This window comes from Schistocerca nitens, chromosome 6, assembly GCF_023898315.1.
Source record: "Schistocerca nitens isolate TAMUIC-IGC-003100 chromosome 6, iqSchNite1.1, whole genome shotgun sequence".
NCBI lineage: Eukaryota > Metazoa > Arthropoda > Insecta > Orthoptera > Acrididae > Schistocerca > Schistocerca nitens.
In genome coordinates, this window is record NC_064619.1 from 12,188,635 (window position 1) to 12,216,483 (window position 27,849).

General features: G+C 44.5%; 1 protein-coding gene across 1 annotated transcript in view; it reads left to right on the forward strand.

The window, feature by feature from the left end:
- Nucleotides 1-27,849, forward strand: part of LOC126262680 (tensin-1) — a 622,011-nt gene that overhangs the window by 564,897 nt on the left and 29,265 nt on the right. The window contains exons 12-14 of the mRNA XM_049959456.1: nucleotides 17,693-17,930; nucleotides 22,198-22,470; nucleotides 26,024-26,284. Of these exons, the coding sequence (XP_049815413.1) occupies nucleotides 17,693-17,930; nucleotides 22,198-22,470; nucleotides 26,024-26,284 (772 nt within the window). The remainder of the gene's footprint in view (nucleotides 1-17,692; nucleotides 17,931-22,197; nucleotides 22,471-26,023; nucleotides 26,285-27,849) is intronic.

The following is a 27,849-nucleotide window of genomic DNA, read 5'->3' on the forward strand; positions in this document are numbered from 1 at the left end:
TTAATTGAGGTTAAATTGTAACCGTTTTTAATTATGTGTTATGAACTAAGCAACGACATTTTTGTTTTAAATTCCTTAGAAATTGTAGAAAAAGATAGATTGAGGCCTTCAAAGGATAGGCAACCTTGTAGGTTTGGACTGGTCGTATTGGTGCATCCAGAGGCAAAAAAAAAAAAGCTTCCGGAAGCAAACTCCAGCCTCTTGTTATCACTCCGCTCTATGCGACGTATCGTTTTCGCGTAACCAGCTTTCACCACTGTGTCGTGATGCTAACGACGAGGAAAACGGAGTGCGTAGACTAGGCGAAGGGCCGAAGGTGGGCGCCGGTGCGTAAGCTAGTAGCTACGGAAGGACGCAGGCACGCGTGGCGGGCCAGAAGAGGTGGTGTCGGGTGTCTGCAGGCACTGCGCTCCAGCGACCCGGACAAATCGCGAAACGCGTGGAGCGGCGCGGCGCTGCGCGACGTCGAAACGCGATACGGCTGGGCTAGGGGGGCGTGACAGTGCGGGCGGCAGACGTCAAAGGAGGAGGAGGAGGAGGAGGAGGAGGAGGAGCGGTGCCTCGGCTCGGCTCGCATCGCATCGCCTGCAGAGGAGTCGACGACCCCGCCACCCGACCTGCCGGCGCTCCTCGCGAGACCCGGCCGCGCCTCCAGAACTGACGCGCAGCCACGCAGCACCTGGGGGCAAAGTAGGGGGCGTGACACTGGCGCTACGAGCCAGTCACAGATTCAGCGTGTCTGAACAGCTTCCGAGTCCAAAAGGGCACATATTTCTGCTGCCTCGCGTCACGGCGAGTACAATTCCTCTGGTGCTGTGTGATAGATTACAGATTAGATTAGTTTTTCATTCCATAGATCCTCGTGGATGTGGAACATGTCTTTTTTTTTTCTGAAATAACATTCTGCGTTTCTGGATTTCTGGAGACGGAGTTGTGGATACTCCAGACTTGACCATATTAGAAATGATAAGGATAAGAGAGGTTATGAATGTCAAAAGCACAATCCTAGACTACATAGAAAGGAAGCGCCTACTCTGGTATGGTCACTGACAGCGTATGCCAGACACAAGATGGACTCCACATCAAATAAGAAAGCGCGGTAGACCTGCGAGATGCTGGAAAGACGACGTCAACGAAGCAATGGCGGCGAGAGGTCTTAATGAAGGAGACTGGAATGACCGTGAACGAAGGAGACTGAGATGCGAGAGGCGGCTGCAACCGTAGAAATCTCGCTCATATATATAATTTCTTTCACGATTTTCGGAAAACATTTGAAGCTGTTCTCTTGAAATTGTAATAGGACATAATTGTAGTTTCACTATGTGAAGGAGTCTTACTATTTTTTGAGCTTTCATCATGTCCAGCCTTTCTCTTTGACTGTGTGAAGCAAATATATGTGGCACAAAAGGAGAACAGCGATTACACTGGGGAGGGGGGGCGGTGTGAATGGAGTAACAAGATTTCCGAAGTGTGATAACAAGATTTCCAAAGTGTGATGACAAGATTTCCGAAGTGTGATGACAAGATTTCCGAAGTGTGATGACAAGATTTCCGAAGTGTGATGACAAGATTTCCGAAGTGTGATGACAAGATTTCCGAAGTGTGATGACAAGATTTCCGAAGTGTGATGACAAGATTTCCGAAGTGTGATGACAAGATTTCCGAAGTGTGATGACAAGATTTCCGAAGTGTGATGACAAGATTTCCGAAGTGTGATGACAAGATTTCCGATTTCCGAAAACAATTTTTAACGCAACTAGTGTGCTATTTCTCCACACCGATAGTCTTCAAAATCAGTTGCTGAAAATGATGTACAAAAATCTATACGCCAAGATTGTTGGTTGCGATGGGCGGGGACGTGTGAGGGGAAAATGCTGACGTAATCGGCACTCGGCGCTACCTACAGGAACGGCAACATTTTGCTTCACCGCGCAATTTTGACATTACAACTGCTAGGTCGCTGGCGTTTGCAGAAATGAAAAAGCAGGGACGTCGAGGTGAAGTGTTCCGGACAAATCCGATATGTGACGAAACCGAACTATGGACTCATCAGACACAGTTTATTTTGCCACTTAAGTGCAGTTACCATTGTTAGCGAAGTGGTTATCGTCAAACGTGAACGTGCATCGCTTTCCTTTCAGTTCTTGCTCCAAGGTGTACACGCAGGCTGTTAGCTTGTTCGTTTACAGAATAACTAATAATAAATCAATACTTAAATATAAACCTCTAAAGTCGGCAGTATATTTACAACCGATATTTGTATAAGCAGGTACGTCGACTATTTTCCAGCGATATGTCAATATATATCGATTCTTTTTCTCGATGTATCGAGAGCCGATAACGATATTTTTAAATTATCGATATACGCACACCACATATTTTTAAAAATATCAACAGTCCTACCGGCGCCGGCCGAGGTGGCCGAGCGGTTCTAGACGCTACAGTCCGGAACCGCGCAACCGCTACGCTCGCAGGTTCGAATCCTGTCTCGGGCACGGATGTGTGTGATGTCCTTAGGTTAGTTAGGTGTAAATAGTTCTAACTCTATGGGACAGATGACCTCAGATGTTAAGTCCCATAGTGCTTAGAGCCATTTGAACCATTTTTTTTTGTTCTGCATACAGTCGAGGAACAGTTAGGAGATGATGACTGTTTTCATCAGCATGACAATGCACGCTGTCATAGAGTAGGATATGTGACGCAGTGGTTGGTGGATATCAACATTCCTGAAAGGGACTGGCCTGTGCAGAGTCTCTACCTGAACGCAATGGAACACCTTTGGGTTGAGTCAGAACGTCGACTTCGCTCCAGACCCCAGCGTCCTATCTCACTATCTTCTCTGGTTTTTGGTCTTGAGGAAGAATGGGCTGCCATTCCTCCACAGATCTTCAGACCTCTCACTGAAACTGTCTCCAGTAGAGTTCAAACCGTCAGAAGGCGAGGGTTGGAAACACCTCATATTAAAGTCCACTAATAGGTGTCCCAAGACTTTTGATCTGATGTGTACGTCTTTTCCATCCTGAGCGCTACAGTCACGGTGACGGCCAGAAGCAGATCTGATGACATCCAAACGGTGTGACACGCCATTTGCCAGAGTGACTGGAGTGCTGCTACTTCTAAATCTGTCCCTCGCACGTTCATAAGTGTACTTACAGATCTTGAGACCTCTCACCGAAAGTGTCTCCAGCACAGTTCAAACCGTGAAAAGGCTAAGGGTGGAAACACCTCATATTAAAGTCCACTAATAGGTGTCCCAAGACTTTTGATCTGATGTGTACGTCTTTTCCATCCTGAGCGCTACAGTCACGGTGACGGCCAGAAGCAGATCTGATGACATCCAAACGGTGTGACACGCCATTTGCCAGAGTGACTGGAGTGCTGCTACTTCTAAATCTGTCCCTCGCACGTTCATAAGTGTACTTACAGATCTTGAGACCTCTCACCGAAAGTGTCTCCAGTAGAGTTCAAACCGTCAGAAGGCGAGGGTTGGAAACACCTCATATTAAAGTCCACTAATAGGTGTCCCAAGACTTTTGATCTGATGTGTACGTCTTTTCCATCCTGAGCGCTACAGTCACGGTGACGGCCAGAAGCAGATCTGATGACATCCCAACAGTGCGACACGCCATTTGCTGGGATGACTGGAGTGCTGCTATTTCTAAATCTGTCCCTCGCAGGTTCACAAGTGTACTTCTCCCTTGCAATAATGACACTGCCCACGAAAACTTCAAACCGTGAAGGCTGAACGGGTGGCGGGGGGAGGGGTACGGAACAGGCTGCTCTCAATTAAAATTCCAGCTGTGTTTTCCAGTTGTCCCACGTCACTCGGCTCAGATGTTCTTGTTGGTCCGCGGACATTGTCGTGGCTCGGTCAACCCTGGGGTCAGCCCGAGGCGGGTGAGTTCTTTGCCGCCGCCACTGCTGCTGCATTATGTATGAATGCCGCGGAGAGTCGCGGGAACCGGGCGGCCGGCCTGCGGTGGGCTGTGGGGGGGAGGGGGGGGGGGACCCGACAAAAGGCAGACGACGACCGCGCGCCGGAGACAACGAAGGCGGAGGCGGGTGCGGCACCGCTTCGTAACGAACGCGCGGTACCAAAGTTATCTGAGCCGACGCGGCCGCATCCGCGGAGGGGCGCTCTCGCGAGTCGGCAGTGGCCGGGCCAGCAGTTGGAGCAACAGCATGCAGGGAGGGGAGTGGAGAGGGGGGGGGGGCGGAGCGGGAGTAGGCGGGAAGGCGCGAGAGCCGCAGAGGTGCGTACGCGGGGAACGCGGCCGCAGAAAAAGCCCCGACTGTCGCAGCCGTCCGACGACTCCGGTTTAGCGTCGCGGGAACGTGGAACTCGACCGCTAGCACAGCCATCGAGAAAACACCTGCTAGAACTTCAGTCTACCCGCGGTCCCTGAACTACTCTACAGCTCTGCGCTATCTTACCGAGAGTACAAGTTACGAGAATCGTGGCTCTAGTATATTTGGAACTCCAAAGCAGCGGCAGGTGGTTGGTTTGTTGGTTGCTTCGGGGCAGGGTCATCGGTCCCATCCGATTAGGGAAGGAAGTCGGTCTTGCCCCTGCAAAGGAAGCATCCCCGCATTTACCTGAACGGATTTTAGGAAAATCACGGAAATCCCAAATCAGAATGGCCGGACGAGATTTTCAACAGTCTTCCTCCCGAATGCGCTAACCACTGCGCCACCTCGCTACAGTCTGAAACCGCGCGACCGCTACGGTCGCAGGTTCGAATCCTGCCTCAGGCATGGATGTGTGTGATGTCCTTAGCTAGGTTTAAGTAGTTCTAAGTTCTAGGGGACTGATGACCTCAGCAGTTAAGTCCCATAGTGCTCAGAGCCATTTTTTTGTGCCTCCTCGTTCGGTGCGGCAAATGGTTCAAGAGCGGCAAATGGTTTAAGAAAGTTTATTTAAATGAAATCGTTACCGGTTTCCAATTCTTAAAAGTCAATCTTCATATGTATACAGGGTGAGTGAGGAGGAAAGGTACATTCTTTGATGGGTGAAACTACTGGTGATTCTGAACAAAAAACCTCGAATAAAGATATACCCTTTTCTTAACCGTCTTCGGGTAAACCAATGGAAATACCTAGTAGCGGGAAAGGTGCAAGTGACGGTAAATTAAGCTACTGTTGTGTTAGGGTTTGTTTAATTGTGTAAGTTTCCTCACAGAAGATGTTCAGAAAGTTGATCGTCAGCTTCAGATGGTTAAAATGGCTCTGAGCACTATGGGACTTAACATCTGAGGTCACCAGTCCCCTAGAACTTAGAACTACTTAAACCTAACTAACCTAAGGACATCACACACATCCATGCCCGAGGCAGGATTCGAACCTGCGACCGTAGCGGTCGCGCGATTCCAGACTGAAGCGCCCAGAACCGCTCGTCCACAGCAGCCGGCCTGGTCGTCAGCTTCACTCCATGTTGCTGCTCTTGTAGACAGCTGTGTCGGCGATCGGAGCTCAGTTTTGGATTCCTTTACCTAGGCACAAACATATAAAATACGAGCGAGAAGTTCCTCTCTTGTGTCCACTCTGCGCTTGTAGACGTCGCCCTTCAGCCACCCCCACAAACAGCAATCCGATCGGGTAAGATCGGGTGACCTCGGTGGCCAAGCAATGACTCCACGGCGACCGATCCAACGACCAGGATACGTTGTGTTAAGGTACTGTGTCACTGGCCGTACGGAATGCGTAGAAGCTCCGTCATGCTCAAAGTACATACGAGCTCTTCTTGCCAAAGGGATATCCTCCACGTATTCTGGTAACACATTTTGAGGAAACTCAAGATACCGTATCCCAGTAAGACGGTTATCTAAAACAACTGGATGAATTGGTCATCAATAATACCGCACCACACGTCGTTGAAAATTCGTTTCCACATTAGCGTGCACATTTTCATTTGCCCATACAAGAGAGTTGTGTTGTTGGTTCCGTTGCGGGTAAATGTTGACTCATCAGTGAACAGAATACGTGGAATTAATCGCTCATTGGCAACTATCCATTGACAGAATTCTTGCCGAGCGGCAGCATCTCCTCCGTGCAGATGTTGTACACTCTGCCGATGAAAGGGATACAGACCGTGCACGTGTACTGTGCGTATCACTCGTGTTTGTGGACTACCAAGTTGGGCAGCAATTCTTGTAGAGCTAGTAGGGTTGCATTCCACTACTTGAAGAATGTTCCCAACTTCGTTTAGAGTTTGTTGTACGGGACGTTCAGAGACAACATTGACGCTGGGAAGCGTACCACACTCACGCAATCCGTGAAACAGCCTGCTGAACGCCCTGCTATATGGCACTCTGCAATTCGGAAATCGTTGTTGGTATTCTCGAACAGCAGTTCTGGAATTCCGATTGGGCAAACCATAGACAAACACCATGTCAGCATACTCTGCATGTATGGCGATCCGTGTCATTTTCACTACACAAAACTGTATTCGTTGTTCACTGTAGTACTTTGCACTACGACAGGCACTGTCGGACTGAGACTTGAGGTAAACAACTGCACTTCGCGCAAGTGAACTGCGTACTGACACGGTTGGTAAGGACGATGCTACACGTTTCCCTTTCCTAGTTGTTTTCGTTGGTTTACCGGGGAACGATTAAGAAAAGGGCATATGTTTATTAGTAGTTTTTTGTTCAGAATCACCACTAGTATCACCCCTCAAAGCGTGTACCTTTCCTCCTGACTCACCCTGTATACAAACCAAAGAGTACTCCAGGGCTGTAGCTTTACTGTTATATTTTTTTACATTTCTATATATGACATAATTAGAGAACGGAAGCACATTCTATGTGCTGTATATATGCGGACTAAAGCGACGAATGAACATTTGTACGGAGGCCGGGATTCAAACCCGGGTCTCCTGCTCACTAAGCGGATGCGCTAACCATTCATTACGCCACCCTAGCACAGTGGCTTTGCACAACTGCACGGAAAACCCTACTTCACCTTAATTAAAGCACCTGTGCCTAGGTTTCAGGCAGGAACCCCATTTCATACGACGCTGAGATGTTATTCCAATAAAGTTGGAGAACCTCTACAATGCTGTTCGAGTATAGGGGCAATACCAACTGGGCTGAAGCGTGAATGGGAATTTGGATTGCGGAGTGGAGCGTGCTAGGGTAATCCATGCGGTTGCGCAGTGCCTCTGTGAGCGGCTGGTGTAGTGGTTAGAGCTTCTGCCTAGTGAGAAGGAGACCTGGCTTCGATCATACACGTTTGACACTTGAGAAGGTCTCAGGAACACCACAGTTTCATTTGATTAAACTGTCTTCCCTAATCCGATGAGACCGATGACCTCGCAGTTTGGTCTCTTCCCGCAAACAACCCAACCCAACCACCGCCAGCTTGCACAGTGCTTTGTTGACAACTCGGATTTATGGCTTCATGGGGTCTGCGCCATACTCGAACCCCATCATCAGCTCTTACCAACTGAAATCGGGACTTATCTGACCAGGCCACGGTTCTCCAGTTTTCCAGGATCCAACCGATGTGGTCACGAGTCCAGTAGAGCCGCTGCAGGCGATGTCGTGCTGTTGGCAAGGGCAGTCGCAGCGATCGTCAGCTGCTGTAGCTCATTAACGGCAAATTTCGCCGCACTGTCCTAGCGGATACGTTCTTCGGACGCCCCACATTCATTTCTGCCGTTGTTTCACGCAGTGTTGATTGTCTGCTAGCACTGACAGCTCTAAGCAAACGCCGATGCTCTCGGTCGATAAATGAAGGCCGTCGGCCAATGCGTTGTTTGCGTTGAGAGACAATGCCTGAAATTTGGCATTCTCAGCACACTCTTGACACTGTGGATCTCGGAATACTGAAGTACCTAACGATTTCCGAAATGGAATGCCACATGCGTCTAGCTCTAACTTCTTTTCCGCGTTCAAAGTCTCTTCATTCCCATCGTGCGGCTGCGACGTAGGAAACCTTTTCAGATGAAACACAAATGAAGCTCCGCCAGTGCACTGGTTTTCTATAGCTTGCGAACGCGATAGTACGAGGTGCATTCAAGTTCTAAGGCCTCCAATTTTTTTTCCTAATTAACTACTCACCCGAAATCGATGAAACTGGCGTTACTTCTCGACGTAATCGCCCTGCAGACGTACACATTTTTCACAACGCTGACGCCATGATTCCATGGCAGCGGCGAAGGCTTCTTTAGGAGTCTGTTTTGACCACTGGAAAATCGCTCAGGCAATAGCAGCATGGCTGGTGAATGTGCGGCCACGGAGAGTGTCTTTCATTGTTGGAAAAAGCCAAAAGTCACTAGGAGCCAGGTCAGGTGAGTAGGGAGCATGAGGAATCACTTCAAAGTTGTTATCACGAAGAAACTGTTGCGTAACGTTAGCTCGATGTGCGGGTGCGTTGTCTCGGTGAAACAGCACGCGCGCAGCCCTTCCCGGACGTTTTTGTTGCAGTGCAGGAAGGAATTTCTTCTTCAAAACATTTTCGTAGGATGCACTTGTTACCGTAGTGCCCTTTGGAACGCAATGGGTAAGGATTACGCCCTCGCTGTCCCAGAACATGGACACCATCATTTTTTCGGCACTGGCGGTTACCCGAAATTTTTTTGGTGGCGGTGAATCTGTGTGCTTCCATTGAGCTGACTGGCGCTTTGTTTCTGGATTGAAAAATGGCATCCACGTCTCATCCATTGTCACAACCGACGAAAAGAAAGTCCCATTCGTGCTGTCGTTGCGCGTCAACATTGCTTGGCAACATGCCGCACGGGCAGCCGTGTGGTCGTCCGTCAGCATTCGTGGCACCCACCTGGATGACACTTTTCGCATTTTCAGGTCGTCGTGCAGGATTGTGTGCACAGAACCCACAGAAATGCCAACTCTGGAGGCGATCTGTTCAACAGTCATCCGGCGATCCCAAAACAATTCTCTCCACTTTCTCGATCGTGTCGTCAGACCGGCTTGTCCGAGCCCGAGGTTGTTTCGGTTTGTTCTCACACGATGTTCAGCCTTCATTAAACTGTCGCACCCACGAACGCACTTTCGACACATCCATAACTCCATCACCACAATCACCACATGTCTCCTTCAACTGTCGATGAATTTCAATTGGTTTCACACCACGCAAATTCAGAAAACGAATGATTGCAAGCTGTTCAAGTAAGGAAAACGTCGCCATTTTAAGTATTTAAAACAGTTTTCATTCTCGCCGCTGGCGGTAAAATTCCATCTGCCGTACGGTGCTGCCATCTCTGGGACGTATTGACTATGAACGCGGCCTCATTTTAAAACAATGCGCATGTTTCTATCTCTTTCCAATCCGGAGAAAAAAAATCGGAGGCCTTAGAACGTGAATGCACCTCGTACCGCCATCCGCATATGTGCATATCGTTATCCCAGTAATTTTTTCAGCTGAGTGTAAAAGTGTAGACACCAACGACATGCTGAGCTGATCACCTTCAGCTAACAACTGGTGGCAAGGAGAGAAGTCCCCTTTGGCCATGTGTGACTTCGCCAGCTCACGGAGGACCGAGCCCGTTATGGGGATCAAGTCTCTGGCCGGCTAGAGGGCAAAAAGAAAGAAAACTCTTTCAGTAGGCGACGGGCGTGCGAACGCGGATCTAGACAGTGGAGGGAGGGGTGCGGGGGGGGGGGGGAGCTTATAGAGGCGAGCCAGAGTGTCACAGCGCGCGAACCGAGGCACTTCCTGGTCGTGGCGTGACTTGGGAGGGGCTCGACACACAGGTGTTTCTGCACGAAGCAGGAAGGCGCGCGGGTTCCCACGGCACGGTGACCGCCTCAGATACACCCCGAGTGCGACGCAGCAGGGGTCAGGGCGGCGTCCGTAGGAGGAAGCGAGCGGCGAGCAAGCCATGCCGAGGCGAGACCTTGGTTCAGTACCCGCTAACGAGCGGGGTCGTCGACAGCATGCGTCCACGCCGCGAACATCTTCACCCTAATTCTTGAAATGAGGTCCACCTCCTCTGCCAACACCACCGATTCATGGGCCACACAAAACTGTAGGTATCGTGTGAGGGCCGCCTTGCAACAGGTGTGCCGCGCGGGATTAGCCGAGCGGTCTAGGGCGCTGCATTCATGGACTGTGCGGCTGGTCCCGACGGAGGTTCGAGTCCTCCTTCGGGCATGGGTGTGTGTGTTTGTCCTTAGGATAATTTAGGTTAAGTAGTGTGTAAGCTTAGGGACTGATGACCTTAGCAGTTAAGTCCCATAAGATTTCACACGCATTTGAACATTTATTTTTTTATTTTTATTTTATTTTATTTTTTTTTTTGCAACAGGTGTCGAGTTTCCTTCTAGGGCTGACCATCCTGTAATCGTTATCCTTGTAATCCGAAATCCGGACCAGTGTGGCAAACTATTCGACTTAAGTATAAATGTTAACTAAGGTTACTGTATAACGTGTCTTTTGATGAAAGCCCATACGTGCTAGTCCTGTACACAACTGTCAGTGCCTCAGTCAGCTTCTGACTGCAAGGGGGAGGGATTATTTAGTCGGTCTGAAGACGATGGGCCGCTCTTTCCCCAATCCTCGTAAACAGGGGACGGTCGGAACCGATTAGGCAGGTTTTAAGGGCGAGTAACTTCCCCGTGACAGCCGGTGTTTTCCAACTTCAGCAGCAAACTGCAGAAAGTCTGCCGGCCCAGGTGGCCGAGCGGTTCTAGGCGCTTCAGTCTGGAACCGCGCGACCACTAAGGTCGCAGGTTCGAATCCTGCCTCGGGCATGGATGTGTGTGATGTCCTTAGGTTAGTTAGATTTAAGTAGTTCTAAGTTCTAGGGGACTGATGATCTCAGATGTTAAGTCCCATAGTGCTCAGAGCCATTTGAACCATCAGAAAGTCTTATCAGGAAGCTGCACCTTACAGAAGCACTACACGTGGGGGCTAGGAAATGCTCAAAAGGTTAGCTCAGCAGCTTAGTCGGAAAGGGTGTTCTTCCTCCGCGCACATTGGCCACTTTTCATTGACTGTAAGTGAGTGTAATGCATTTGCATATAGTGCGGTGTTATGTTTGTGATGGTGATGAGGATAATGATGATGATGATGATGGAGAAGGAATAATGTGAAACCTAGTGCCAGTACATACCTACTCCTCTCAAATAACAACACCTAGCGAGGTGGAGCAGTAGTTAGCACGCTGGACTCGCATTCGAGAAGACGACGATGCAGACTCGCGTCCGGCCATCTTGATTTAGGTTTTCCGTGATTTCCCTAAATCACTTGAGGCAAATGCCGGGATGGTTCCTTTGAACGGGCACGGCCGACTTCCTTACCTGTCCCCTGTCCTTCCCCAATCTGATGGGACCGATAACCTCACTATTTGGTCCCCTCCCCCCGAAATCAATCAATCAATCAACCAACCAACCAGTCAAATAACAGCAAGGGGACCACGGGGCTAAATGTCCTCCACCGACGGACGGATCTCCATCAAAAGTGTCACAAGTTTTCACATCGTGAGACACTGCAGAGAGGTCAGGAATTTAATCCAGGACATTGACAGAAATTCTGGTGATTAGGAACTGGACGCCAATACCTGTCCTCCCCTTGACGATCAAACATTGGCAGGGGAAATTTCATCGACCGCCAGAATTCTAACCGACTCTCCAGCGAGTTGGGCGCCACCACACACGCATGCGTTATGGACTCTGGCTACGGGGGGCGGGTATCGGTAGCTGAAAATGGCCCATGAAATTTCCTCCATTATGGTACTGCTTCAGATTGACCAGATGCGCTAAATGCGAAATGATTTTGGGAGCAGTTTGGCATTCGCGAAATCGTGCGATCGGTCAGGAGCACTTGTGGGTTTCAAGAGCCCTGTGCCCTCTGGGGTGGAGGTGGTGATTTGTATGTAATTCAGAGAGAATGATCCTTCGAGATCAGTTGGGTTATTTCTTGAAATATTCCATAAGTGCTTTCCCGTGGGCGGGCATGGATTTAATGTTGAACCCTTCCAGTGTCCTAGACGACTGTTGCCTTTAAGTGTGGGTGTACGTGATCTGTTCACAAGCGCTTGCAACAGATCGCGGAGCCAAGGTATTGCAGTGAACAAGGCAGACTTGGGAGATTTAGTAAGAGCTAAAGATTATATTTGTTTCCACAGAAATTTGAAAGTGATGTTTCTGTATGCCTCTTTCCCTTCTGAAGTTGAACTGTTCAAAATGGTTCAAATGGCTCTGAGCACTATGGGACTTAACTTCTGAGGTCATCAGTCCCCTAGAACTTAGAACTACTTAAACCTAACTAACCTAAGGACATCACACACATCCATGCCCGAGACAGGATTCGAACCTGCGACCGTAGTAGTCGCACGGTTCCGGACTGAAGCGCTTAGAACCGCTCGGCCACCGCGGCCGGCGCTGGCGATCTTTCTTCAAACTGATGTTACATGGACTGTACGAGAAGGAATATTTCAACTGCATTGAGTGTGTGTATACTGTAGTGTCGTGTTGTTGATGATGATGATGATGATGATGATGGTGGCGGCGGCGGTGGCGGTGGTGGGGGGGGGGGGGGTAGAAGGGAAAGGGTGAAACTAGGAGTCTTATGTAGTCAACTTCTTTCTAATAGCACCAAAGGGGGCTGCCTAGCTTAACATCGCTACCCGGTGGACGGATCACTATCAGTGGTCATCACATACCCTAACTCCGTGGGACCCTGCAGACAGTTTTGAAATTTAATCTAGAGCGTTAGCTTAAAGTCAGGCGGTCAGAAACCTTGCACACCAACTCTTCACCACCTGCCTGCCAAACACTGGAGTTCAAAATTTCTTCTGCCACCAGGATTTGAACCACTAGCTTCTAGTCGAGAGCCACCGCGCAAGTGTAAATAAGCGAACTCGGCTACGCAGGCGGCTAGCCGAATGGTGTGAATGTCTCTTAACAAATTGAAGACTATTTCCTTCGCCATGCTTGTCGAACTGAGGTACTGCTTCCTAAACGTTGTATGTGTCTTGGCTGTGAGGGTACTCCTCCAGTTATGTAAATTGATAGCCAGGTATAACAGTCACTCATCCCCCATAACCGATATCGCCGATGCGTGCTAGTGCAGTGGTGCTACACACGTAGGTAGCCGGTTAGAATCGTAACTGGTCGTCGAGGGAAGGGGCGTATATAGTTCCGGATGTGTACTAGGCTAAATTACGTGTTTCGTGAGATGAAGGTGTGTAACACTGGTTGGCACTGCCATTAACGGAACCTACCATTAGAGGGACAAACGCTGAAGGCACTGAAGGGTTTTGGTACCGCACAACTGTCGTAACTGTTACATCTTCTACAATTTCCGCCAGTACCGAAACACACAATGATTTACAAAATGTTCAAATGTGTGTGGATTCCTAAGGGACCAAACTGCTGAGGCCATCGGTCCCTAGACTTACACACTGCTTAAACTAACTTACGCAAAGGACAATACACACCCATGCCCGAGGCAGGACTCGAACCTCCGGCGGAAGGGGCCGAGAAATTCGTGACATGGCGCTCGTAACCGTGCGGCCACTCCGGGCGGCCCATAATGATTTACAGTAAAATAATTATATAAAAACAAAATTACTTAATTTAAAGGGAAAGCCTGGACTTTAGTTGCAGTTGACCAGTACCTCAGTAAACAGATAAACAAATAATGAAAAGAAAATCTTCTGGGAAATTAAAAAAAAAAATACGCAGCACTCTGGAAAAATATGCAGCATACTGAATAAATCAAAAAATGAAACTTTCAAATAGAAAGCAGAAAGTGTATTAGTAAACCGTAGGTATAAATTTGAAGGACACAGGCAACCTGAGCACTGAAAAACTAAAGTGAGTCGACATGCTAAAGAAATCAGTAGTCCAAAGTGTTAGAACGGGATGGGGCAGGCGTGGGCTAGGGCTTGAGGTCAGAAAATTTATTTAATTTAAAGAGGAAGGAAGAGGAATATGAGCAGCAGGTGAAGAGCGAGAAAGGTTAACGAAGCAGAAGAAGACAGTTGCAGCAGTGGGAGGTACAGAAAATCTAAGAGACTGCATGAGCTTCTGTGTAAGTCCCAGTAAAATTTTTTAACGCTTTGGTTGCGATTCACCTTTCCGACGCAGACATCGTTATTACTAGTGGAGGTGGTATTGCCCAAGGGGGGAAAAAAGTCTGCCAATTGTTGCTTGTCATTCTGAGGTGTACGACGCAGCAAATCCCAAGGCTAAGTACTCCGCTTCTGGATTTGCAACAGAGCTTCCCTCCACACAAGCGGAAAATTACTGCAATTTTGTCGGCCGCAGGCGTGTGTGTGGTCCGTTTTTGCTGTGGGCCGGAAATTGTTCAAATGTCGCCCAGCGCAAGCGAGTGCTGTTGCGAAACCGGAAACTTTAATAACACAGCCCCCGGGTTGCAGCCACACAGCTACTAATTCCACCAGCAGTGTGTAAAAAAGATATTCTGTGCGCGAAGTACAATCGTAGACAGAAGAGTCCACGGTTCTAATGTGTTCCTTCATTGAGGAACTTGCTCTAAAACAAAAATGCAGCAAGAGTGTACATTAAGAATGTATTATTTTTGCTACGTTGCGCCGTAGCACTTCCTTACATACTGTATGAAGTATATACACTCACAGCACAAGTCCATAATTATAAAATTACAGGTAACTTGAAAATTAAAATGTTAAGTCGTAGTTTACGTTAGACAATCAATAAAATAATCATAAAATTACAGGTAACTTGAAAATTAAAATATTAGGTCGTAGTTTACGTTAGACAATCAATAAAATTGCGCGGCAGTATTATGGACGAGTCGAAATCTAATACCGTACCAGAATGTCTTTTCTGATTTACCATTTTCCGTATTTTTCCCCAATGGCTACAGCTGAATGTCTGATAACTATGTCGAGGTAAAATGATAAAGCGTGACGAGTGATTTTCCTTATGCTTAACTGCTAGGGCTGGCAATTTCTACAGCACCCAAAACGGGACATCAGCGGTAACCTCAAATTTTTACGCCAATCAGCTATTATTTTATTAAGTGAAGAAAATGCACGATGCGGTAACGAGAAAACTTATGTTAATCAGTTTAGTGTAAAATACCGTATTAATAACTTTGAATTTAAATATTAAAGAGCTTCTTTTAAACACTGAACTTTAACTATCATTCCATCATGAGGCCAGGATCTGATAAAATCGTATTTACCTACTTCTTTTGCTTTAGTTAACATTTTCCAGAGATTCCTCAAAATAAAAAAATAAAAAAGTCCTGACAGCTTTACACTTTCACTTTGAACAAATTGTTATTGACAGATACTAGACATGGATATTTCTGTTTCAACTTTCTAGATAAACACAAAGCCGTTTAACTCGCATAGGAGGCGAATTAGACGCTATTAGTTCGATATTAATCGTATTTGTTCAACAAACAATCTCGACTGTTGACGATTAACGTCTATTGTCCACGCGTAATGAGCGTTGGTTCAGAACAAATGGCTAACGTCGCGCGTGTACAGTTGAGAATTGACGTGTACTGGCTACAGGTATTGCCAATGGCTCAGAACTGATGCCAATTGCCAGTATTGGCTCGTTTAAGTAAAGTATCTTTCATTGTTGTCGTAACTTTTCAAATTTGAAAGTATTGTTTAGTAAGACATAGACTGTATTATTTCAGTTAGTTTGACAACTGAATTAGACTACAGTTTAAATACGGCAAATTCAAACTTAAATGCATTATCTAATAGTAAATAAGTAATGTGATGTACCGTACAGTGTTATAATACAAAGTCATACGTCAATACTTTGATAATTTCTATAAATGAGTTACAGGACTGAGATAAATTAGCGAAGATATATTACATACGGGGTCTTAGCGTCGATACGGGATAATTCTTTTAGTCATCAAATACAGGAAATCCCTTGCTGTACGTGTCTGTGGAGACGGCAACATCTGTGTACAGTTTAGTTTCGCGTCTAAAATGAAAGTTGTAGCATTTGCAAGAGTAATACTTGTTCGCGTGAAATCGCTGCGTACTACGAAAAGTAAGAGATGTGTTTGTGTTCTTGAGAGGATAAGGTAGAGACGTCAGCTCGCTTACTCCGCGACAATCTGAAATAAATTATTGTTGAAGACACGAGAAGTTACTTCAGACATCCGAGAATGTCACCAGAACGTTTCACGTTTTTTAATGAGGCAATAATGAAGAAAGATACTGTAATGTGTGAAGTATTGCCCCACAAATGAAAGTATAAATTACATTTCGTTTCGTGGCACTCACTGCGTTGTCGGAAGTTTTTTTGTTCTCTTTTTCCAGATTATCCAGCTCTACTTGTGTCTAGTTCACAATGCCTGCAGTGTTTCTTACGATAGACATGGTCCAGATACTGAGTGCCTTGTTTTTCTTAATTTTCCTGAATGTGTGTGTGTACTCTTCGCTGACCACATGCTTTCCATACTCGTGACCAACTGCAAAATGCCTAGGTATTTGTAGACTTTTGACTGATAACACTTGAAGGTTTGCTTATCTGTCGTCCCAATGCCTTCATGTTCTGAGATTTTGCTCTTCTTTAATGTCACTGTGGTGAACAAGTTTCATCTCCTGGTACACAAATAAATCCCTGACATTCTTTTCTTTTTCTGGCATCACTCGAGTAAATGCCACTGTTGATGGTGTCATATTTTTGAATATTCCATTATTGTATTTCTGTTTACAAAATCAGAATGATGTATATGGACTTTTTGTGTTAGAGATGCTACTATTGAACCATATGCTTTCTATTTCAGAACAAAATACTATTGAATTTTAAACACAACACTAGGAGAAAGGATGATCTTCACTACTCAAGGTTAAATCTAACTTTGGCTCAGAAGGGGGTAAATTATGCTGCCACAAAAGTCTTTGGTCACTTACCTTATAGCATCAAAAGTCTGACAGATAGCCATACAGCATTTCAAAGGAAATTAAAAGAATTTCTTAATGGCAACTCCTTCTACTCATTAGATGAATTTTTGGATATAGTAAGTGGGTAATTTCCCCAACCCCCACAAAAAAATTAAAAATATTGAGTGTGATGTAATATTTTGTGTAATGTAATATCTTGTATAGACACCTTTTATTCACCTGACACGTTCCACATCATTACAAAGTGTTGTATTCATGGTCTGTGGAACAAGTACTAATCTAATCTAATCTAAGTAAACTGATTGAGAAGTGCTCCATGCACACACATAAAAAATATGGCACCCAGACCTCTGGCATTGATATAATGAAACAAAACCTTGGTAGAATGTTCTATATGACTTGATTGCCGTTAAATAATTTACTGAAGAGAGGTACATAGACCTATAGACCCTTCTTCTGGAAAATGCCTCAGTTGTTCTCATAATAATTTCTCTGATGACGTAACTAACGAAGAATTAGGCATAGTAACTGAGAATGTTTTGTAAAACTATTTTGTTCATTTTAAAATTTTGTACATTGATAGAGCAGCAACTGTAGAATAAAATTTCTTGTAGAAACAGTAAACAGCCAATCAGTTGCAAATTGGAAGGTTTATTAAAACATTCCAATTTTTGCACCTGATTGGCTGTTTAGTATTGCTACAAGAAGACCATTGGCTTCTTGTTGTTCTTTGGCCATTGTGAGAGTGAGCCTTACCCCATGAATCTGATGAGGCTGAATAACAATAAATAAATATGTTAGTAGCTTTGCAGACAACGTGCCATCGCCACCTGACTTCACCTCGCACTCCTGTTGTTGCAGCACGGTGGTGGGCAGCGGCAGCCTGACGTGGCTGCAGCGACAGCAGCAGAAGCTCCGGGAGCGGCGCGAGGGCCAGCGGCCGGCCCACGAGGCGCGCCTGCTCAACGAGCTGCGCATCGTCCAGCACCGCACCACCACCACCACCAGCACCGCCACCGCCAGCTCCAGCGACGCCGGCTACACCAGCGACCATGCCGACCTCTGCACCCCGCTGCACATCAACACTGCCGGCTCGCAGGTACTGCCCCCGCCTCTCCTCATCGTGTTATGAAGCTAAATGGAGAAAAACTTTTCTTGATCAGCAAAATAATTTATTATGGTATCTCACGATACATTTTGGACAACTCTAAGATAATCTGTACCATGAAATGTCTATATTATTGTAATTGTTTCACCACGAGTTCTTCATGAAACATTGTACAGGGTGGCTATAATTAAACTTTTGCTACTGCTACATCTACACTACTGGCTATTGTAATTGCTACACCACGAAGATGACGTACGACAGATGCGAAATTTAACCGACAGGAAGTAGATGCTGTGACATGCAAATGATTATCTTTACAGAGCATTCACACAAGGTTGGCGCCGGTGGCGACACCTACAACGTGCTGACATGAGGAAAGTTTCCAACCAATTTCTCATACACAAACAGCAGTTGACCGGCGTTGCCTGGTGAAACGTTGTTGTCATGCCTCGTGTAAGGAGGAGAAATGCCTATCATCACAGTTCCAACTTTGATAAAGTTCAGATTGTAGCCTACGGCGAATGCTGTTTATCGTATCGTGGCATTGCTGCTCGCGTTGGTCGAGATCCGATGACTGTCAGCAGAATATGGAATCGGTGGGTTCAGGAGGGTAATACGGAACGCCGTGCTGGATCCCAACGGCCTCTTATCACTAGCAGTCGAGATGACAGGCATCTTATCCGCACGGCTGTAACGGATCGTGCAGCCACGTCTCGATCCCTGAGTCAACAGATGGGGACGTTTGCGAGACAACAACTATCTGCACGAACAGTTCGACAACGTTTGCAGCAGCAGGGACTATCACCTCGGGGACCGTGGCTGCGGTTACCCTCGACGCTGCATCACAGACAGGAGCGCCTGCGGTGGTGTACTCAAAGACGAAATTGGGTGCACAAGTGGCAAAAACTGATTTTTTGGGATGAATCCAGGTTCTGGTTACAGCATCATGAAGGTCGCACCCGTGTTTGGCAACATTGCGGTGCAAGCACATTGGAAGCGTGTATTCGTCATTGCCATACTGGCGTATCACTCGGCGCGATGGTATGGGGTGCCATTGGTTACACGTCTCGATCACCTCTTGTCCCCATTGGCGGCACTTTGAACACTGGACATTACATTTCAGATGTGTTACGACCCGTGGCTCTACCCTTCATTCTATCCCTGCAAAACCCTATATTTCAGCAAGATAATGCACGACCACATGTTGCAGGACCTGCACGGGGCTTTCTGGATAGAGGAAATGTTCGACTGCTGCCCTGGTCAGCACATTCTTCAGATCTCTCACCAACTGAAAAGGTCTGGTCAATGGTGGCCGAGCAACTGGCTTGTCACAATACGCCAGTCACTGCTCCTGATGAACTGTGGTATCATGTTGAAGCTGCATGGGCAGCTATACCTGTAGACGCCATCGAAGCTCTGTTTGACTCAAAGCCCAGGCGTATCAAGGCCGTTATTACGGCCAGAGGTGGTTGTTCTGGGTACTGATTTCGCAGGATCTATGCACCCAAATTGCATGAAAATGTAATCACATGTCAGTTCTAGTATAATATATTTGTCCAATGAATACCCATTTATCATCTGCATTTGTTCTTGGTGTAGCAGTTTTAATGGCCAGTAGTGTATATATATTCTCCACAAGTCACTGTACACACTGTGGTGGAGGGTAGCCTCTACCTCTACTAGTTGTTTCTTTTCCTGTTCCACTTGCAGATAAGAGTGAGGGAAAAACAACTATCTATATACCTCTGTCCGAGCCCTAATTTCTCATATCTTATCTTCGTGGTCCTTATGCAAAATGTATATTGGCGGCATTAGAATTGTTCTGCAGTCAGCTTCAAATGCCTGTTCTCTAAGGATTCCAGTTTAAGTTCCCAAAGCGTCTTCATAACACTTACATGTTGTAACAAATCTAGTAGCTGACTTTTGAATTGTTTTGATTTCTTTCTTTAAGCCGACATGCTACGGATCCCAAGTACCCAAGTAGTACTCAAGAATAGGTCGCACTAGTCTTATAGGCCTATGTGCTCTCCTTTATAGATGAACCACATTTCCCCAAAATTTTCTCAACAAACCAAAGTTGACCATTCACCTTCCCTACCACACTCCTCTCATGCTAATTCCATTTCATATTGTTTTGCAACATTACTCCCAGATATTTAATGGCATACATTACTGTGATCTGCTTCATTAACATCCCTGCCTTACATGAGAGAGGTGCTTTGGACTCAACTGTTTCGCTTATTAAAAGCTGTATATGTTATTTATGTTCTATATATTAAATTTATACTAACAAGGCCATAGCTGCGACACTCCAAAGCTGCTGGAATTTGCATAGAGGAAATTGGCACCAGTTGAAATAGGTCACTGCGTAAGTTTCACCCAAAATATTTAAAATCAATAGTACAGGCAATCAGAATTTTGAATAGACCAATAAGAATCACATCATTAACATTTTTTATACAATGTCAAACTCCCTATATCAGTTGAGCACTGATGCAGTTATGTAGGAAGCAACATGATACTCTGTATTGACTTTAATAGGTATGTTTTCATTTTTACTGTGTTGTTGGAAAGTATTTCTATTAACATCTTGTCTTATATCGAATGTTTGATGCCACTTATCTGATGATAAAGGGTTCTTCAGAAACATGTCATAATATGGTAAAATAAAATTATTTTGGCTATCAAGACAAGTGTTTTACTATTTAGTGCCCATGTTGTCACAGATCTCCTTTTGTCTAAAGTAATAGACGATAGAAAGTTCTAACTTATACATAGGTTTACAATGTTTTTAGTTTCAAAAGAACTACCTGATTTTAAAACGGTGTATTTTTTACATGCATGCGTGTAAAATCTTGGAATAGCATTCACAATTATGTTCAGGATTAAGCTTTATTAATCTTTCACAAAAGTCCAATGTGCCTTCCACTGGGCACACAACAAACATGCAGACAGTAGTCAAACTTATCCCATGCCTTTTGCAAGCATGTCTTTCACAGTTCACCCAAAATCATTGAAAGAGAAGGCATGTAGACATAGACTTTCACTGTATAACCCCCCCCCCCCACCCCCTCCCCAAACACTCTCTCATGAAAAAGACTACATACCATGAGATCGGATGACTTTGGAGACCAACGGAGTGATGTGGGTTCATCGAATGCTTTAAGCTGTAGGGGGTGCAATGCTACACTCTCAATGAAAAACATTCCTGTTCAGTCGGCATTTATTTGTACCAATTAAACTTCACCAAGTCTGTCTAGTTCACCAAACACTACTGTCAAGCCGTCTGCTGAGCTCCTTGATGTCATGTAGGGTCTCTGCGCCTGGGCATGTGCACACTAAACAGCAACACTTAATTATAAAAGCAGAAATGACGCGACCAGAAAGCCACACATGAGAATCCACTTCTGGATACTATGTAACAATACTAGAGAAGGAGAGTTGCCACTCACCATATAGCAGAGATGCTGAGTCGCAGATAGGCACAACAAAAAGATTCTTACAATTATAGCTTTCGGCCATTGAGGTGTTTGTCAACAATAGACACACACACTCACTCATGTAAGGCAACTGAAACCAGTGTGTGCGAGTTGCATTTGCGTGTGTGTGTGTGTGTGTGTGTGTGTGTGTGTGTGTGTGTGTGTGTGTGTGTGTGTGTGTGTGTGTGTGTGTGTGTGTATGTGTGTGTGATATATATATAGAGAGAGAGAGAGAAAATCTTTTTGTTGTGTCTATCTGCGACTCAGCATCTCTGCTATATGCTGAGTGGCAACTTTCCTTCTCTAGTATTGTTACATTCCTTCCTGGATTTTCCATTGTTTGAATTTCACTTTTGGATACTCTCAGTTATAAGAATAACCTGGTTGACCAAGAAAGGTAACTTTTCCTGATTTCGGAAATTCACTACAGAAACACCAGCTCTGCCCACATCCAAATGCTGCTTTCTTCCAGGGCCTTTCAAAAGTTTATGCTGGAAAAGTTTTCCACTTTCGGAAAACCACTACCCTTCAGCCAGTCCCTGTAGGCCACCACCTCAGCCCATGTTGGAGGATTAGGGAAAGACCAACTCATTATCTCAGCCTCAACAAAACATCCGTCTCATTGAAACCAAATCTAGTGTACACAACAGAAATAGGGTGAGCACACAGACGCAACCAGGGAGTGAAATGTTACACCATGTAGGAACAACATTTTTCATCTAGTAAAACATTAGTGGCTTAACAGGTGACAGCACCGTGCGATGTTTCTGTGTTTGCAGGCAGGGTCCCCAAGCGGTGGTGCACCTGCCCCCGGGCCGCTGCCCCAACATCAGCAGCAGCACCAGCCACCCCCACAGAAGAGTGGAGGCAGTGCTCCTGCGTCACCACTGCTGCCTTCCAGGGCGTCATCGCGCCGCCTGCACACCGCCGCTACTGGCTACAGCACCCTCGGCCGCCAGAAGTCCGACTCTTCTTTCGACCGCGAAAGGCCCTTCGTCGCAGTGAAGCGGGCTCACGAACAGACGCGGAAGTACACTTCAGATACAACACAGGTGTGACTCTTCTCCTCCCCCCCTCCCCCCCTTTTCCTGCTGCATCCACATCTACAGGGTAACTCTGAAATTCACACTTAAGTATTTGGTAATGATGGAATGATGGTTTAACTGCTGATTGGTCAGTCAGTTTTTTCGTTCAGTCAGCTGAATGAACAACTAAAAGAAACTAGACTCTGCTGCCACATCAGCTATATGAACGTTTGGGGTTGAGTGATTTCACATACATATTTTTTCAGCATTTTTGGTTATAGATGAATCATGACTAGGATTGCTGACCTTTCAGAGACAAATCACATAACTTATATAAAGGAGATGTGAATAAAAAGTATATTTCTAAAAATGAAGTATTTTCAAGATTTGGAAATTTATTTACCTAAATATGAATTTTTCATATTTCTGACATTTAATATGATTTTGTGGTAGGTTTTTAAAGGTTAATAACTGGTGCTACATTACAAATATTTGTTTAAATTTAAATTGTTTGAATTTATTGAAGCTCTGTCTCGTTCTTCCTATTGATCTGTACTAGCACCAATAGTTCTCTATTAATAAATGCAGACATGTCATTAACAGAATGCATGTAAGATATATTTTTTAATTGTTTCATGGGTTAATCATTTTCTTTTTAAGCATATACTGTCACTTGTTGGAAGTACTCATTTTCACAAGAAATATTTGTCACCATTTGTTAATTTTCTTCAAATTTCTTTAATTAATATAGTTTCAGAATCTGTATTATCCTTGCAAATACTGTATATCACATTGAATTTATGTTGAGGATAACTTTTCATCTGATCATATGATTGCTTCCATTCTCATGCAACTGTGTGTTTTAACATTTTGAACTAGAAACGAGGTTCACTATTAAGTAAATAACAGTTATGACAGCTGATAACAGTGCAGTCAACAATAGTGATTCAACAATGCCAAAATGATGTAATGCTACTCCTAAGAGCCAAGTGTGCATGGGATCAGGGGCCTCCAGTTGTTACTCTCAGCTACAACAAACTGTATTGTCCGTTTTCATTAAGTTGCTCCCATAGACTTATTTCATTCAAAAGAAATCAGTGAATAATAATTCCACCAAAACATAAAACTTCAGCCAACTGGATAATTGTTTTCATTCGGCAGCATCCATAGGCTAGTTTCCCTCAAAAGAGGGAATGAATAATTCAACTGATACATAAACTACTACACGATGAGTCAATTGTTTTCCAATGAATAGCTGAATCAGTTGTTTTCATTTTGTTGTTCCTGTCACTAGTGTGAGGCAGAGGGTGCACCTAACTGCTTCTAGACTATTTCTCTACTTCTCCACTCTCAAATAGCATGTGCAAAAAAATTAACAAAATCTTCTGTGCAAACTCTGCTTTCTCGTATTTTATCACTATTATCTGAGAAAGAAATATCTGAGTATGTATGTTTGGAGCACAACATAGTATGGATGTGAGTTTGGGCCATGGGAAAATTGGAAAGGAGGAGGATCAACATGTTTGAAATGTGGTGGGCGGTCTGATAAGACAACAAATGAGGAGGTTCTCTGCAGGATCGACAAAATGCGAAGAATTGACAGTGTGGTGGGGCTCTGTTAATATATCAATAATAACATCTGTGGTACTTGAGGGAACAGTAGAGGGTACAAACTATAGACACAGATTGGAATATATCCAATAAATAATTGAGGATGTTGGGTGCAAGTGATACTTTAAGATGAAGAGATTGGCAGAGCAGAGGAATTCGTAGCAAGCCCCATGAAGGCAGTCAGAATACCGAATGTCCCCCCCTCCCCCCTCTTCCCCACCACAAAAGAGAGTGAGTGAGAGAGAGATTGTTTCTCCCTATGTAGGTGGGAGTCAACAAAATATTGAGGCACACAGGGGAGAAAGGCAGTAATAGAAATTTCGTGAAGAGATCATTCCACAACAAAAAATACTTTTGTTTTAACCATTGTCACACAGACTTACAAAAATGCCATTATTTTAATCATTGACACTGAAACTCTATTATTATCTCTGTAACATCCTCCCTCCCCCCTCTCTGTTTTGCGATAACACTTTTCCAGTGTCCTCCATCAATCTTATGTGGTAAACATCTCACACCATGCAGCAATACTCCAGAAGACAACTGAAATGGAGGCAGTCTCTTTAGTAAATCTGTTGCATCTCGTAAACATTCATCAATAAAACCCAGTCTTTGGGTCACCTTTCCTACAGCATCCTCTATGTGATGGTTCCAATTTAAGATTTTCAAAATTATAATTTCAAGTGTTAGTTGAATCAACAACCTATAAAGTGACATGACTTATTGTGTAACTGAAATTTAATGGAATTTTTTTGTTTTCTTTTTGTACTCGTGTGAGGGACCTCGCAATTTTTATTATTCACTACTGATGTCTTGTCTAAATTATTTTTAAATTTGTTTTCATCATCTGATGACTTTGCTAGATTGTAAGCAAAGACATCATCTGCAAACAATCTAAGAGGGCTGATCAGAGTGTCTCTTAAATTGTTTATGTAGATGAGAAACAGCAGAGGGCTTATGCTTTCCTCAGAAACCACAGATATAACTCCAGGAAGAAAGGACTACTAGTCCCACGAGGTATGCAGGAGAGTTCATATGATTTTTGGATGGTAGGAGGAAGTACTTGTGGAAGGAAAGCTGTGAGGAAGGTCATGAGTCATATCCAGAGAGCTCAGTCAGTAAGAACATTGTCCACAAAAAGCATGGTTTCTTGGTCTGGCATACAGTTTTCACCTACCAGGGCATTTCAAAAGATATTTAATATTTCAGCTAGTCCAAGTGTGTGTGTGTGTGTGTGTGTGTGTGTGTGTGTGTGTGTGTGTGTGTGTGAGAGAGAGAGAGAGAGAGAGAATGTTATAGCAATATTTACTTTAGGTTGACCTCCATATCGCAATATTCATTGCTACACCCAGGACCCATACCAGATCCTTGGTGCAACCAAATGTTTTTTCTTATCTAGAAGACTGAAATGGAGCCCACTCAAGCTTGTGGAGGCAATTGAGAACTTACTTGAAGGAGAAATAAAGGCTCTGGTGTCAAAAGCTAACATTAATACCCAGGATAGTTTTGTGCTATGATTATGCACTGACTTTGTAAGACACTGAAGAAATGGCCTTTTAGCGGCATCATGAAGGCTTCTGGACATTGGTTAAATTACATTATTTCTGCATTTGCCTTACTGTTAGCCATAGTTTCAATATTTTTGTAGATACTAATATTTTTTATCCATTTATTCTTATCTGTTTTATTAAATACTGAATTTTGAGTAAACTATGCAATTGTTGTTGTATGCTTAATTTATTCATAATTGTTTCTTGTAACTGATTAACCTCAGATACAGACAGACAGCTAAGATGATGGAGAGTAATAATAATAATAATAATAATAATAATAATAAATAGTGTTACACATAGTGCTGACTTTTCCATGTTAAGTGATAGCCACAACTATCATGTCAAATTATGATTAATATCTCAGTGAAATTCAGTATGGTCATACAAGCATTAATAATGTACCTTCTTTATGTCAGAGTTCACCTATGTCTCCACCCCACGAGCTTATCATAACCAGGCAGCGAGCGGAGTCAGATTCATCTGGACTGCTGACGACTGTGGACGGCCCAGGAAGTCGTGAAGTTCTTGTACATCACCAGCAGCCACAACAGCAGCAGCACTCAGTGGGTAGTTCTGCAAACAACCAGGACCACTTGGCGGGTCTCATAGCATCACTATCACTTGCTGGTGCTACAACCCCTCACACTAATACCTGCACTTCTGCTTGGCACACGCAGGTGACTAATGCAACTAATCAAAGTTACTAGGCTGTCACTGTTCTTTGTCATATCTTTCACGTGCTTTGCTTCAATAAAAAAAATGTTAAATAAGCTGAAGTTCATACCAAGTGCTTAACTTACATAATGGCTTTTAGCTTATGTCCATTTTGATTATGAATGTATTAACCATGTTACTTATACAACAGTGTATAAAAAATGTGCATGAGGAATTTCACATATTCCAGTTGTTTCCATGCAGTACCACTACACATACTACTCTATGCCACAAGCCATGATGTCTGCAGGAAATCAGTAAATATAGTTGGAAAGTCCTTAGTGGAATATAATTGTCCTGGCTATGGTGTATGTGTATTACAGGATTCATCCAAAACCTAGCAAAGTTCTCAGTCTTGTTTATGTATCCCCCAATGGCTCAGTGCCTCCACTATTAACTGGGCTGTATCTTTATTCCTTAAATTATACCTAAGCTAATAAATAATAGGATATCAGCTGCATACTACCTACAAATTAAGAGACAAAATGCATTAACAACATTTACATCAATACTCTGCTAGACACCTTACCATCCCAGTCTTTTTGCACGATGTATGTGGTGTGGAGTAATAGTTGCTTGACACTTGTTGGAACACACATTCTCAGAAATTTGTCAGGCAAACTCTCTTTGACACACTATTCAGTGTCTGTCACAAGAATCAGATGATCATCTTTGTGATGCTGTTGCACTTGCTAAATGCATTTGCGAGGGTAATCCCAAAAGTAAGGTCTCCATTTTTTTATAAGTACATAGACCCATTTATTTCTACAATGGTTTACATCAGTTTAAAGCTTGAACATTTAGTTATTTTTCGACATAATCACCATTTCTGTTGATGCATTTTTTTAGACGCTGTGGCAGTTTTTGTATGCCCATGTCATACCAGCTCGCCGCCATGCTATTCAGAAAGTTATGAACCTCTTCTTTCACCTCGTCGTCAGAGCTGAATTGCTTTCCGGCCAAATGTTCTTTTAACCTAGGGAACAGGTGATAGTCACTGGACGCCAAGTCAGGACTAAAGGGTGGGTGGGTGATTATGTTTCACTGAAACTGTTGCAGGAGAGCAATGGTTTGCCGAGCTATGTGTGGGCAAGCGTTGTCATGGAGAATGTGTACGCCCTTGCTCAACATTCTTTTCTCTGGTTCCGAATTGCCCATTTGAGTTTTTTCAAAGTCTCGCAGTAACTGTCAGTGTTAATTGTGGTCCTAACGATTCAGTTCTGATGACGAGGTGAAAGAAGAGGTTCATAACTTTCTGAATAGCATGGCAGCAAGCTGGTATGACATGGGCATATGAAAACTGCTACAGCGTCTACAAAAATGCATCGACAGAAATGGTGATCATGTCAAAAAATAGCTAAATGTTGAAGCTGCAAACTGATGTAAACCATTGTAAAAATAAACAGGTCTATGTACTTATAAAAAAATAGGAGACCTTACTTTTGGGATTACCCTCATATGATGAAACAGGCTGTCTTCTTTGGACCTTTTTGCACTCCTTCATTAGTATCACATGTTACGGGGACTC